Here is a 15705-nt window from a genome sequence, read left to right as displayed (position 1 = left end):
AAGTGATCAGGAACAGTCAGCATGGATTCACCAAGGGCAAGTCATGCCTGACTAATATAATTGCCTTCTATGACGAGATAACTGGCTCTGTGGATGAGGGGAAAGCAGTGGACGTGTTGTTCCTTGACTTTAGCAAAGCTTTTGACACAGTCTCCCACAATATTCTTGCCAGCAAGTTAAAGAAGCATGGGATGGATGAATGGACCATAAGGTGGATAGAAGGCTAACTAGATCATTACCTCAACGGGTAGTGATCAATGGCTCCATGTCTAGTTGGCAGCCGGTATCAAGTGGAGTGCCCCACAGATCGGTCCTGCGGCTGGTTTTGTTCAATATCTTCATTAATGATCTGGAGGATTGCCTGGATTGCACCATCAGCAAGTTTGCAGATGACACTAAACTGGGAGGAGAGGTAGATATGCTGGAGGGTAGGGATAGGATACAGAGGGCCCTAGACAAATTGGAGGATTGGGCCAAAAGAAATCTGATGAGGTTCAACAAGGACAAGTGTAGAGTCCTGCACTTAGGACAGAAGAACCCCATGCACAGCTACAGACTAGGGACCGAATGGCTCGGCAGCAGTTCTGCAGAAAAGGACCTAGGGGTTACAGTGGATGAGAAGCTGGATACGAGTCAACAGTGTGCCCTTGTTGCCAAGAAGGCCAATGGCATTTTGATGATTTAACTGGGAATTGGTCCTGCTTCGAGCAGGGGGTTGGACTAGATGACCTTCTGGGGTCCCTTCCAACCCTTATATTCTATGATTCTATGATTCTATGATTTTGGGATGTCTATGTAGGGGCATTGCCAGTAGATCGAGGGAAGTGATCGTTCCCCTCTATTCAACATTGGTGAGGCCTCATCTGGAATATTGTGTCCAGTTTTGGGCCCCACACTACAAGAAGGATGTGGAAAAACTGGAAAACGTCCAGCGGAGGGCAACAAAAATGATTAGGGGACTGGAACACATGAGTTATGAGGAGAGGCTGAGGGAACTGGGATTGTTTAGTCTGCAGAAGAGAAGAATGAGGGGGGATTTGATAGCTGCTTTCAACTACCTGAAAGGGGGTTCCAAAGAGGATGGATCTAGACTGTTCTCAGTGGTAGCTGATGACAGAACAAGGAGTAGTGGTCTCAAGTTGCAGTGGGGGAGTTTTAGGTTGGATATTAGGAAAAACTTTTTCACTAGGAGGGCGGTGAAACACTGGAATGCTTTACCTAGGGAGGTGGTGGAATCTCCTTCCTTAGATATTTTTAAGGTCAGACTTGACAAAGCCCTGGCTGGAATGATTTAGTTGGGGATTGGTCCTGCTTTGAGCAGGGGGGTGGACTAGATGACTTCCTGAGGTCCCTTCCAACCCTGATATTCTATGATTCTATGATGTGACTGACACATGTTCCAAACCCCACATCCCTGCCCTGGCAGAAGTCATGTCTGCCCTAAACAAAGGAAGGATTGTGTGCTTGCCTTAATTTTCAGTTAAGCATTAAACAGAGGCATCAAGCAGGAAGGGAAGACAAAAGAATTTAAACAGGTTTAAAAACCAGCAGGGAATAACTTTCCACAAAGACACTTTCGCTCCTGGGTCTCAGCTGGAAATGTTTTTCAAGAGGGGGACTTTTTAAAAAGGAGGGACAAACACCCCAACGGACCGCTCTCTCTCTCTCTCTCTCTCTCCCTGCCCATTGCGTTCTCTGCACCTGAGAAGACAAAAGGAAACTGCCCCTGGAATTTGGAAGAGGGGCCCTGACCTGAAGAGTTTGGTCAGTAACCTGGCTGGAAACATGTGATGAGAATTTTTGCTTGAATCTAGCATAGTTTGTGGAGTTAGGCACTATTAAACATTTTTCTTGTAACCATTTCTGACTTTTATGGCTCATTACTTATACACACTTAAAATTGTTTTGTAGTTAATAAATTTGTTTTACTGTTTTATCTAATCCAGGGTGTTTAAACTGAAGTATCTGGGTACTTGATTTAAAGCAATAAACTGGCATATCATTCCCTTAAAGGAATAATCAACTTAATATATTTGTACTGTCCAGGAGAGGACTGGGCAATACAGGACATACTTTTCTAGGGGAAGATCTGGCAATGGAGGTGTCCTGGGGTCACCCTGCAGTTTAACCAAGGCTGGTAAGAACCAAGGTGTGGCTGACTGGCAGCAGCACAAACATAACTGGAAGTGACTTACATGCTGGAGGCTGTTTGTGAGAAGTCCAGGTTGGAGGCTACAGCTTCAAGATATTATAAAGGCCACCCTAGGTTAGAGGGCAGGGGTGACACAGCTATTCGTTAGTCTGGACTGTGCCCTGGTGTGTCACAGTCCCCCAAATACAGAGCTCAATCCCACAAGATATGGAGCAGATCCCTCAACTGCCACTGCCAGATCAGACAGGGAGTGAAACACACCACTGAAGGGAAAATTGGGGAAGGGGCAGGGAGAGGAGAAAGCTTTATCTCTAGGAGCTCTCACAGAGACATTTGCAGTAATGAGCACCAGAGGGCTAGGGTCTCTCTCTCTCTCTCTCTGCCCTTCTTTATGGAGGAATGAGCTCCCTCTCAGATCCTGGCCTCCTCTCCCCAGGACTTTACCTTTTAGGAAAAAGGACCATTATGTTTTCCATTTCCCCCACCCATCCCAATACCCAACCTAGCAGCATGACCATGGGCTCTTTATTCACACAGAGACAGGCTAACTGGCTGGCTGCAATGGATGGCTCTTTCAGGCAACGGTGTGTTCCACAGGCAGGCTGGTGGGCAGTACAGATCCTTTCCAGGCTGTGCTACTAGCGGTGATGAGAAAGGCTACGCACTAGATGGTCCAGCCCTTATTTTAACTCACCCATTTAGATTTGTGTCCTGACAAGATCTTGGCCCTAACAAGAAGACAGTGTCTGTTATCTCTGAAAACCAGATCCATATTAATGGGGGGCACGAAGCCAACCCCTGTTACAGGGCAATAACATACATAAGTGGCGACAACTGCACAAATTCTGTCAGTAAAGATCTGAAACAACACGTGGCCCGTATGTAGCATGAGGTATCCAAGTGCCTGAAAGCACTTTACAAGCATTAATGAATTAAGCTTCATAACTATTCGCTGAGGTAGGTAATTATTATTACAGATGGGGAAACTGAGGCACAGGGATTAATGAACAAAATGGCAAAGCTGGAACCATGTCTCCCAGGTGCTGGTTCTGTTCTCAAGCCACCAGACCATGCCCTATCCCTTTACAAATGTAGGGAGAGTAGGAAACGGAGTTCTCAGCACTGGAAGCGCATTGGAGAACATGTACCCCTAATGAAGGATGAAGGAGAATCAGAGCATTGCTGGGACTGTGATGTAATAGAGGAAGAAAAGTAAATAGAAGTGTCCCCATTTATTGGATGCAGTCTTGTTGTAGTCTTATTGGTCCCAGCTATTAGAGAGACAAAGTGCTTGAGGTAATATCTTTTATTGGACCAACTGCAGTTGATGTAGCTTGAAAGCTTGTCTCTCTCATCAACAAAAGTTGGTCCAATAAAAGATATTACCTCACCCACCTTGTCCCCCCATTTATTGAGGATACCTGAAATAGAGTGAGGAATGTGAGAGAGATAATGTGGTTTCCTGCCATCCCTTCTGGCTCCCATTGAGGGGAGAGAGAGTGAAGCCTCAATTTGCTAGCAAACTGGAATCCTCTGAAGCATCATGGAAACATGCAAAGGATTCCGAGATGTGCGTTCACAGGAGAAATAGGTGGATGTGGGAGAAAAGAGACTGAGTATCCCAGCTGCTGGACCCATGTTTATGGTATGTTAAAGTCATCAATCTGAATTCTTACCTGAGCACAATAGGCCAACATCATTAGCGTGGGAGCATGTCTCATTAGAATGGGACATCCTGGGACAGTTTGAAAGGACAGTCTCATTCCCCACACACTGGAATGCTTCCTTCCAGATCAGATCATGTCCTTCTCCAAAGTGAGCTGTTCCCAAGGTGGCTACAGCCTGTCCACACCCTAATTCATTACAGATAACTGTAGCGGCTTTGAAATCTAAGTGTGAATCACAGACTGTCTCCCATGTTTCTCCATGTTTTACTTCAACACGTCCTGAGCAGGCAGTGCCCCCTCCAACCAGCCGGAGCTCAATGTGACCTAGAAAGTCAATAAATCCATCAGTAAGCAGGGGTTGCACTGACATCCCATAGCCCTCCATACACTTTCACAGAGACAAAACGAAGGGCACCTTCTTCTCCCAGTAACAGATAGTTTTAAATAGGCAGGAATCCTTTACCCACTCTGACAATTTCTGTGCTCCAGTGATGAGAGAGTTTGAATCATAGAATCATATGGTAAGAAGGGACGTCAAGGGTCATCTAGTCTAACCCCCTGCCAAGGTGCAGGAATTGTTGTGTCTAAACCATCCAAGACAGATGGTTATCCATCCTGCTTTTGAAAACGTCCAGTGAAGGAGCTTTCACAACCTCCCTGGACAGTCTGTTCCATTGTCCTACTGTACTTACAGTTAGAAAATTTTTCCTGAGATTTAATCTAAATCTGCTATGCTGTAGTTTGAATCCATTACTTCTTGTCCTGTCCTCTGTAGCAAAAGAGAACAACTTTTCTCAATTTTTTTATGGAAGCGTTTCAAGTATTTGTAGACCACTATCATGTCCCCCCCCCCGTATCTCCTCTTTTCCAAGTTAAACATACCCAGTTCCTTCAGCCTTTGCTCATATGCCTTGCATTCCATCACTTTGATCATCTTTGTTGCTCACCTCTGGATCCTTTCCAGTTTCTCCACATCCTTTCTGTACATTGGTGACCAAAATTGGTCACAGTACTCCAGGTAAGGCCTAACCAGTGCTGAGTAGAGCAGTACTATCACCTCCCATGACTTGCATGCTATGCCTCTGTTAATGGAACCTAAAATTGCATTTGCTTTTTTCCAACAGCATTGCATTGCTGACTAATGTTGAGGTTGTGATTCACCACAACTCCCAGACCCTTCTCAGCAGTGCTGCTGCCAAGCCAGTTATCCCCCATTCTGTATTTGCGTATTTGGTTTTTCTTCCCTAAGTGTAACACCTTACATTTGTCTTTGTTGAGTTTCATTTTGTTGTATATAGGACAGTTCTCCAATTTATCAATATCCCACTGAATTTTAGCTCTGTCCTCCAAAGTGTTGGCAACCCCCAGCCCCAGCTTTGAGTCATCTGTAAACTTGATCAGTGTGCTCTCTATTCCTATGTCCAGGTCATTAATAAAGATCAATAAAGATCAGCTGCACACATACAAAATGGGAAGTGACTACCTAGGAAGGTGTACTGTGGAAAAGGATCTGGGGGTCATAGTGGACCATAAGCTAAATATGAGTCAACAGTGTAACACCATTGCAAAAAAAACCAAACAACGAACATCATTCTGGGATGTATTAACAGTTGGTGCAGTTGTTTTGATTGCCTCCCCCTTGCCAAGTTCAGGTTCATGGCTCCTCTCCTGCTGCCTCAGTGAACTCTGGGGAAAGCTCCACAGCACTCAACCCCCATTGGCTCCTGTCCCAGATCCAGCAGCCACTGTCACGACCTGCTGCTGAGACTCTGGTGAGATACTGGGCTTCTGTACACAGGCACCTACCAGCACAGACCTTCTAATGGGACCACCTGACCTCCACCTGCCCCATACTGGAAGCCTAGAGGATGTTGCAGCCTGCTCATCCCCAGTTTGCCCAGAGGAGCTCAGGGAGAGACTGGTCAGCTCCACATGGACCCCAGTGCAGGGCATGGTCCAGTTCTGACTCATCAGGAACATCACACACATGGGTTCAGTCCCTTCTCTTTCATGGTGAGTTTTCTATGGGGGCAGATTTGCCAAGTTCTTACCTGAGCAGATCACTCCAGTATCAGCAGAATGAGAGCATGTGATTATACCCCATCCTGGATGTTTGCAGTCCCAGAGAGCTGACTCGTCACCATCACAATCAACTACAATCAGCCAAGTTGGTCCAGATCCTTGTCCAAAATGAGCCCAAACATGGGCGCTGACAGCAGATCCACATCCCAGCTGCTTACAAACCACCTCAGCATCTTCCATGTCCCAGCGATCATCACACACCGTCCCCCACTGATTGTTGTGTTTAACCTCCACTCTCCCGGCACAGGGGCTGCCTCCATCCGCCAGCCTCAGTTCATCAGCACCTTCAAAGAGAGACAAAGAGCAGAGTTACAGACAGCACAGAGCCCCCTTGTTGTTGGTAATAATCCCTCTGGCCAGGACAGTATCAAACATGGGGTTTACCCCCTGCTGCCCCAGTCAGACCTCATCCCTCTCTGCCTGCTGCCCCTGAACCCCTCATCTCTGGCCCCACCCCAGAGCCTGCACCCCCAGCCCAGATCCCATACCCCCTTCCACACCCCAACCCCCTGCCTCAACCCGCAGCCCCCTCCCATACTTCAAATTCCTTGGCCCCACCCCCCAGCCTGGAGCCCCCTCCTGCACCCCAAATCTCTCATCCCTGACCCCACCGGAGAGCCTGCACCCCCAGCCCAGTGAAAGTGAGTGAGGGTGGGGGAGAGAGAGCCACTGAGGGAGGGGTAATGTAGTGAGCAGGGGGCAGTTGTGAAGTTTCTCTGGTGTTATCTGGACTGGTGATCTGCTAGGTCACTCCAATCCTCGAGTCTGGGAGCCAGCCTTACTCTGCACCTCTGTGAGAACCCCCACTCCTGGGCTGTTCATGCACAGCCTCTGGCATGTAAGCTGTTCCCAGCTATGTGAGTGAGCACTTTTGGCCAGTCATTGTTTGGATTCTGCAACCGAATGACACTAGCCAATATCGCCGAGCCCAGACACAACCCTACGAACCTCTGTCTTGCAGTGTCCAGTTATGCCCACTAGACATTGCAAGCTTATATGAGTTTGTCAATTTAACAAAGAAATTGATATGTACCAGGCTTGTTATCCCAAGTGGACCCTCCGACACACTTCAAACCAGACGCACTGCTTCAGGTAGAACAAACAAACAAACTTATTAACTACAAAAGATAGATTTTAAGTGATTATAAGTCAAAGCACAACAAGTCGGATTTGATCAAATGAAATAAAAGCAAAAACACATTTGTCATAAATATAAAGGGAAGGGTAAACCCCTTTGAAATCCCTCCTGGCCAGGGGAAAGCTCCTCTCACCTGTAAAGGGTTAAGAAGCTAAAGGTAACCTCGCTGGCACCTGACCAAAATGACCAATGAGGAGACAAGATACTTTCAAAAGCTGGGAGGAGGGAGAGAAACAAAGGGTCTGTGTCTGTCTGTATGCTGCTCTTGCCAGGGACAGAACAGGAATGGAGTCTTAGAACTTTTAGTAAGTAATCTAGCTAGGTATGTGTTAGATTATGATTTCTTTAAATGGCTGAGAAAAGAATTGTGCTGAATAGAATAACTATTTCTGTCTGTGTATCTTTTTTGTAACTTAAGGTTTTGCCTAGAGGGGTTCTCTATGTTTTTGAATCTAATTACCCTGTAAGATATCTACCATCCTGATTTTACAGGGGGGATTTCTTTATTTCTATTTACTTCTATTTTTTATTAAAAGTCTTCTTGTAAAAAACTGAATGCTTTTTCATTGTTCTCAGATCCAAGGGTTTGGGTCTGTGGTCACCTATGCAAATTGGTGAGGCTTTTTATCCAACATTTCCCAGGAAAGGGGGGGTGCAAGTGTTGGGAGGATTGTTCATTGTTCTTAAGATCCAAGGGTCTGGGTCTGTAGTCACCTAGGCAAATTGGTGAGGCTTTTTACCAAACCTTGTCCAGGAAGTAGGGTGCAAGGTTTTGGGAAGTATTTTGGGGGGAAGGACGCGTCCAAACAGCTCTTCCCCAGTAACCAGTATTAGTTTGGTGGTGGTAGCGGCCAGTCCAAGGACAACGGGTGTAATATTTTGTACCTTGGGGAAGTTTTGACCTAAGCTGGTAAAGATAAGCTTAGGAGGTTTTTCATGCAGGTCCCCACATCTGTACCCTAGAGTTCAGAGTGGGGGAGGAACCTTGACAACATTCTAAGATGATCTCAACATGTTCAGTGCCCTTACAAACTTAAATGCTTCTCACCACAGGCTGCTGGTTGGCCTTCAGCCAGGCTCTTTGATCAGAGCTTCAGTCAGTTGGTGGTGATGTCTGTAGATGGAGGTGGAAGAGAGACGAAGAGCATGGCAAATGTCTCTCCCTTTTATCATGTTCTTTCTTCCCTCTTGGCGTTGTCCCCCCCACCTTCAGGTTCAGGTGAGCATTACCTCATCATAGTCCCAAACTGACCAAGGGAAGGGGGTGACTCACTCAGGAGTCCAACATATCACTTCTTGCTGCCTAGGCCAGTGTCCTTTGTTCCTCACTGGGTTTGTCCTATACATGCCCTGATGAGGTGTGAACTGCCCCTCTGTTCCTGGAGAGTTTTGCCTGGGATTGTTTTAAGCTACAAGGACACATTTTCAGCCTCGTAACTTTATACATAAAACTACAAGCTATAACATTGCTATAACAACAATGCTCAGTGCATCATCAGCCTTCCGAAGACACCTGACATGACAAACTTTGCATTGGATACCACACAATTATATTATAAGGATGAACAAGGGGATGCAGGGTGTTCTGCCGAGATACAGAGGGTCACAGAAGAACAGGGGAAGAACGGGGCTAGGATGTTCGGTTTTGTGTGACTAGAAAGTTGGCAACCCTAGCCGCACTGCAACCTTCCCTCCCCTTCCTTCTCCTCCCCAGACCACAAGCCACCTAGGAAAATCCTCAAAAACATGACAGCATCTCCCCCCAAAGAAGAACCTGGGATTTTGATATGCCCCATGCAGGTACCAGCACGGCTGAGGAGGCGGTATCTGCTACTCAGCTTCTTGGGTTCATCAGTAATCTCTCTGGAGTCCAGAGAGATTACTGATGTACCCAGGAAGCAGAATAGCACATACCGCCTCCTCAGATGCCCTGGAATCTGCATGGGCCACAACAAACAAAAAACTTCTCCCAAAACCCACACCCAGGTGTCCAGCACCAGCAGCAAGCCTCCCCTGGCCTATTATATCTGCCGCCCATGCAGTCAGCTCAATTTGCATGTCCTCCCCTCTTGACTACGTGTTAGATCCTACCCTCACTGTGCTTGAGTCCTAAAAAAAATAAGTGCCAGAATGCTAGAATTAGTAGGGGGTTGATGTAGGATTTTTGGAAAAGGTCTCTTAAAAAATTCAAATATTTTTAGCTTTACAGTTATGACAAGTATTGGGACACTGTTCTGGCTCCTAAACCAAATACCAGAAAGGCATTCTGGAGCATTCCAGCACTACTCAAGAGCTGCACCCTCATGCGGGATGTATCCAGTTTCTGTATTAGCTAAATCACAGAAGTAGCATGGATTTAGCTCGTGTTAAATCCTTCTGCTCAATTTTACCTTATCTTAACATGTAAATTACTGACTGACCCCAGGTCCTCAGTCACAGGGGCTCTTCCACCATCTGCATTTCATCTGCTTGTTATAAAGTATAAATGCAGATTCTTCTTCCAGTAGAGGCAGCTGTGCATGCCACTCAGGGGTGTGTGTGTGTGTGCACGCGCACGCACCCACCACTCCAGAGCAAGAAAAATTTGCTTAGCAATACCTGTCAAGGGGCAACACTTGCATCTTGTGGCCATTGCCCCTCCCCAACTACATGAGGTGATGATGGACGGATTTCCAATTAGTCACAGTAGGCACATGCCTAGGGGGTCCGGCATTCTAGGGGCGCTTAAAACTTAAAAGTGAGTTAAAAGTTTAATTTTTTACAGAAAGCCTGGAGGTCAGCTGTAGGCGGAGGAGGGGAGTACTGAAGATGCTGTGCCTATGGGTGCATAAGGTGTAAATCCGGCCCTGGAGGTAACACTGCCACCTCAACCAACCCTCAGTTCCTCTTTACTGCCGAGGCTGGAGTTGGAGCTGTGTGTGGTCTTAACCTCACAACCTCTCAATCAGTTTAGTTTTCTTTTGTTGCATATAGTTATTAGTATCCTTATTGTTAGATTAGCATTAGTTGTATTTGTTTAGTTTTCCTCAGTGATGCCTTCAATGGGGTTTAAACACAGTCCTTCATGTGGGGTAGTGATACCAATAGTAATCCTCACTGTGATGAGGTATACCAGACCCTCTGAGGCCCCCTGCTGGAGGCCTCCTGGCCCTGCCACACCCCACCCAAAAAAGGAAAGTGAAGAGGGTCCTCCAAGCTGCCTAGAATGGCTGTGTGGGAAGCAGCTAATCAGGGCCAGCAGCCTAGTATAAGAAGAGCTGCAGGGCCAGAAGGAGTTCAGTTCCTTGCAGGTGCTGCAGAAATGTGGATGGTGTGTGGCTGGCTGATGAAGCTCATAGAATATCAGGGTTGGAAGGGACCTCAGGAGGTCATCTAGTCGAACCCCCTGCTCAAAGCAAGACCAATCCCCAACTAAATCATCCCAGCCAGAGCTTTGTCAAGCCTGACCTTAAAAACTTCGAAGGAAGAAGATTCTACCACCTCCCTAGGTAACGCATTCCAGTGTTTCACCACCCTCCTAGTGAAAAAGTTTTTCCTAATATCCAACCTAAACCTCCCCCACTGCAACTTGAGACCATTACTCCTTGTCCTGTCATCTTCTACCACTGAGAATAGTCTAGAACCATCCTCTTTGGAACCACCTCTCAGGTAGTTGAAAGCAGCTATCAAATCCCCCCTCATTCTTCTCTTCCGCAGACTAAACAATCCAGGTTCCCTCAGCCTCTCCTCATAACTCATGTGTTCCAGACCCCTAATCATTTTTGTTGCCCTTCACTGGACTCTCTCCAATTTATCCACATCCTTCTTGTAGTGTGGGGCCCAAAACTGGACTCCAGATGAGGCCTCACCAGTGTCGAATAGAGGGGAACGATCACGTCCCTCGATTTGCTGGCTATGCCCCTGCTTATACATCCCAAAATGCCATTGGCCTTCTTGGCAACAAGGGCACACTGTTGACTCATACCCAGCTTCTTGTCCACTGTAACCCCTAGGTCCTTTTCCGCAGAACTGCTGCCTAGCCATTCAGTCCCCAGTCTGTAGCGGTGCATTGGATTCTTCCGTCCTAAGTGCAGGACTCTGCACTTGTCCTTGTTGAACCTCATCAGATTTCTTTTGTTCCAATCCTCTAATTTGTCTAGGGCCCTCTGTATCCTATCCCTATCTGCCACCGTATCTACCACTCCTCCTAGTTTAGTATCATCTGCAAACCTGCTGATGGTGCAATCCAGGCAATCCTCCAGATCATTAATGAAGATATTGAACAAAACCGGCCGCAGGACCGATCTGTGGGGCACTCCACTTGATACCGGCTGCCAACTAGACATGGAGCCATTGATCACTACCCGTTGAGCTTTCTATCCACCTTATGGTCCATTCATCCATCCCATGCTTCTTTAACTTGCTGACAAGAATACTGTGGGAGACCATGTCAAAAGCTTTGCTAAAGTCAAGAAACAATGCATCCACTGCTTTCCCTTCATCCACAGAACCAGTAATCTCATCATAGAAGGCGATTAGATTAGTCAGGCATGACCTTCCCTTGGTGAATCCACGCTGACTGTTCCTGATCACTTTCCTCTTGTGTAAGTGCTTCAGGATTGATTCCCTGAGGACCTGCTCCATGATTTTTCCGGGGATTTTGAGGTGAGGCTGACTGGCCTGTAGTTCCCCAGATCCTCCTTCTTCCCTTTTTTAAAGATGGGCACTACATTAGCCTTTTTCCAGTCATCCGGGACTTCCCCCGATCGCCATGAGTTTTCAAAGATATTGGCCAATGGCTCTGCAATCACATCCGCCAACTCCTTTAGCACTCTCGGATGCAACTCATCCGGCCCCATGGACTTGTGCACGTCCAGCTTTTCTAAATAGTCCCGAACCACTCCTTTCTCCACAGAGGGCTGGCCACCTACTCCCCATACTGTGTTGCCCAGCGCAGCAGTCTGGGAGCTGACCTTGTTCGTGAAGACAGAGGCAAAAAAAGCATTGAGTACATTAGCTTTTTCCACATCCTCTGTCACTAGGTTGCCTCCCTCATTCAGTAAGGGGCCCACCCTTTCCTTGACTTTCTTCTTGTTGCCAACATACCTGAAGAAACCCTTCTTGTTACTCTTAACATCTCTTGCTAGCTGCAGCTCCAGGTGAGATTTGGCCCTCCTGATTTCATTCCTACATGCCCGAGCAACATTTTTATACTCTTCTCTGGTCATTTGTCCAATCTTCCACTTCTTGTAAGCTTCTTTTTTATGTTTAAGATCTGCAAGGATGTCACTGTTAAGCCAAGCTGGTCGCCTGCCATATTTACTATTCTTTCGACACATCGGGATGGTTTGTCCCTGTAACCTCAATAGGGATTCTTTGAAATACAGCCAGCTCTCCTGGACTCCTTTCCCCCTCATGTTATTCCCCCAGGGGATCCTGGCCATCTGTTCCCTGAGGGAGTCGAAGTCTGCTTTCCTGAAGTCCAGGGTCTGTATTCTGCTGCTTACCTTTCTTCCCTGTGTCAGGATCCTGAACTCAACCAACTCATGGTCACTGCCTCCCAGGTTCCCATCCACTTTTGCTTCCCCTACTAATTCTTCCTGATTTGTGAGCAGCAGGTCAAGAAAAGCTCTCCCCCTAGTTGGCTCCTCCAGCACTTGCACCAGGAAATTGTCCCCTACATTTTCCAAAAACTTCCTGGATTGTCTGTGCACCGCTGTAGTGCTCTCCCAGCAGATATCAGGATGATTAAAGTCGCCCATGAGAACCAGGGCGTGCGATCTAGTAGCTTCTGCAAGTTGCCAGAAGAAAGCCTCGTCCACCTCATCCCCCTGGTCCGGTGGTCTATAGCAGACTCCCACCACTATATCACTCTTGTGAGAACTCCAGACAGGGCAGGGCTTCCAGAAACTGGGGAGAGCAAGAAGGAGCCCTGAGCTGGTTGATGAGACTCCATTAGGACAAGAACCTGAGGTAATGGTGAAGACAGCGCATAGTTGTGGGGAAGTGGCCCAGGGAATTAGAGAAGCTGTGTGGCACAGTTAAATGACACAGCAGATGGCTGCTATCAGCAGGGTCCCTGGGCTGGGATCCAGAGTAGTGAGTGAGACCAGGTTCTGAACCCATCCTCCATTAGCCACAGGGAGGAAGTGGCCTGGACACTGAGGCATCCCAGAGTGGGAACTGAACTATAGTGGCGCAGCTGGAGGGCTGTAGCCAGAAAGCCCAAGTGGACAAAGACATTGTCATGAAGGTGGTAGCCTTGGGGCCACTGCTCTATCCTGGAGCAGGGACAAACTCAAAGAGAGAGTGCAGGCACACGCACTCAGCCAAGGGGGCACTCACGAGAGGTGAGTGTGCCCCATTACACTGGTACCAGAAGTGGGGATTCGGTGACCAACCCCTGAAACAAGGGGCCAATGGAAAAGTTGGTAAGGCTGCTGGCCCAGCAGCAGCACAGCTCTACTGAAACCGAGAGGGTCTTAGCTGAAGCACAACATGCGGTGCAGCAGGCTGCTCAATAAAAGCAGGCTGTACTACTGGAGAGGCTTCAGCTCCAGCAGCACTGGCAGCAGCAGGAGCAGCAATTCCCGGAGGCATTGTCGCAGCGACTAACTAGCTCAGCCTCCTCAAAATCAGTTGAACTCTGGGCTGGGTATACCGCTGGCCAAGCTGAGCCCACATGATGATCCGGAGGCCTATTTAGTCACCTTTGAGCGGGTAGCCACAACCACAGCTTGGGATAAAGAGACCTACGCCACTCACCTGGCTCTGTTCCTGTCTGGGAAGCTCAGGTGGCTTACCAGGCCCTGGATGATCACAGAATCATAAAAGATCAGGGTTGGAAGGGACCTCAGGAGGTCATCTAGTCCAACCCCCTGCTCAAAGCAGGACCAACACCAACTAAATCATTCCAGCCAGGGCTTTGTCAAGCTGGGCCTTAAAAACCTCTAAGGAAGAAGATTCCACCACCTCCCTAGGTAACGCATTCCAGTGCTTCACCACCCTCATAGTGACATAGTTTTTCCTAATATCCAACCTAGATCTCCCCCACTGCAACTTGAGACCGTTGCTTCTTGTTCTGCCATTTGCCATCACTGAGAACAGCCAAGCTCCATCCTCTTTGGAACTCCCCTTCAAGTAGTTGAAGGCTGCTATCAAATCCCCCCCTCCCCCCTCGCTCTTCTCTCCTGTAGACTAAATAAGCCCAGTTCTCTCAGCCTCTCCTCATAAATCATGTGTCCCAGCCCCTAATCATTTTCATTGCCCTCCACTGGACTCCCTCCAATTTTTCCACATCCTTTCTGTAGTGGGGGGGCCCAAAACTGGATGCAATACTCCAGATGTGGCCTCACCAGTGCCTAATAGAGGGGAATAATCACGTCCCTTGATCTCCTGGCAATGCTCCTACTAATGCAGCCCAATATGCTGTTAGCCTTCTTGGCAACAAGGGCACACGGCTGACTCATATCCAGCATCTTGTCCACTGTAATCCCCAGGTCCTTTTCTGCAGAACTGCCGCTTTGCCAGTCGGTCCCCAGCCTGTAGCAGTGCATGGGATTCTTCCTTCCTAAGTGCAGGACTCTGCATTTGTCTCATTGAACCTCATCAGATTTCTTTTGGCCCAATCCTCCAATTTCTCTAGGTCACTCTGGACTCTATCCCTACCCTCCAGCATATCTACCTCTCCCCACAGCTTAGTGTCATCCACGAACTTGCTGAGGGTGCAATCCAACCCATCATCCAGATCATTAATGAAGATGTTGAACAAAACCGGCCCCAGGACCGACCCCTGGGGCACTCCTCTTGATACCGGCTGCCAACCAGACATCGAGCCGTTGATCAGTACAAGTTGAGCCTGACAATCTAGCCAGCTTTCTATCCACCTTATAGTCCATTCATCCAATCCATACTTCTTTAACTTGCTGGCAAGAATACTGTGGGAGATCATATCAAAAGCTTTGCTAAAGTCAAGATATATCGTGTCCACCGCTTTCCCCATATCCCCATTCATATGACGAATGAGTGAGAGATTATCGGACAGTGAAGGCTGCCATATTCGACTGCCTGGGAGTATCCCCAGAAACCTACCAGTGCAGGTTCTGCTCAGAGTTTTTTGCCTCAGGGGCTCACCCCTGGGCTATAGCCAATGCCTTAAAGACTGGGCCACCCGATGGCTACGCCCTGAGGTCCACACAACTGCGGCCATCATAGACGTGATAGTCTTAGAGCAGTACCTAGACATATTGCCAATGTCAATTCCAACATGGGCTTGACAGCATAGCTCTGACTCGCTTGCCACTGTGGAACAGATTACAAAAGGAGTATTTGTTAGCTGCCAGGCCTTTCAAATATACCCCGCTGAGATCTGACAACTGGCAGGCCCGGAGTCCAGGGAACTCTGCCTGGTTGCCAAAGGGGGCACCCAAGAGACCTGAACCAACCAGGAGGGAAGTGCCTCTGGATCCAGCCCCAGAGCACCGGTCACAATGGGTGCCTGCCCCACTCCCATCCCAGAGCTGCACCCCAGAAGCCCCAAAGAGAAGGGGTCAGCCAGACCCTATTAATGGCCTGCTGGTATGCTTTTGCTGTGGGAGGCCAGGACACTTTAGCCAATCTTGTCCTGTCATGGAATGTGATTTCTTAGACTGTGGGGTCACTGAAACATGTAGCAGCTCTGTGCCCAG

At 48.0% G+C, this 15705-nt stretch overlaps 1 protein-coding gene across 2 annotated transcripts in view; it reads right to left on the bottom strand.

Moving 5' to 3' along the window:
• LOC125632767 (scavenger receptor cysteine-rich type 1 protein M130) overlaps positions 1 to 15705 on the bottom strand; it is a 76268-nt gene that overhangs the window by 42745 nt on the left and 17818 nt on the right. For both annotated transcript variants that reach the window (XM_075120102.1, XM_075120104.1), the window contains exons 2-3: positions 5871 to 6185; positions 3829 to 4143 (exon numbers count right to left, since the gene is read on the bottom strand). In XM_075120102.1, coding sequence (XP_074976203.1) covers positions 3829 to 4143; positions 5871 to 6185 — 630 coding nt within the window. The remainder of the gene's footprint in view (positions 1 to 3828; positions 4144 to 5870; positions 6186 to 15705) is intronic.

Source organism: Caretta caretta, chromosome 1 (assembly GCF_965140235.1).
Source record: "Caretta caretta isolate rCarCar2 chromosome 1, rCarCar1.hap1, whole genome shotgun sequence".
Classification (NCBI taxonomy): Eukaryota; Metazoa; Chordata; order Testudines; family Cheloniidae; genus Caretta; species Caretta caretta.
The sequence above is the reverse complement of the archived record's forward strand: the minus strand, read 5'-3'. Positions and strand labels throughout refer to the sequence as shown.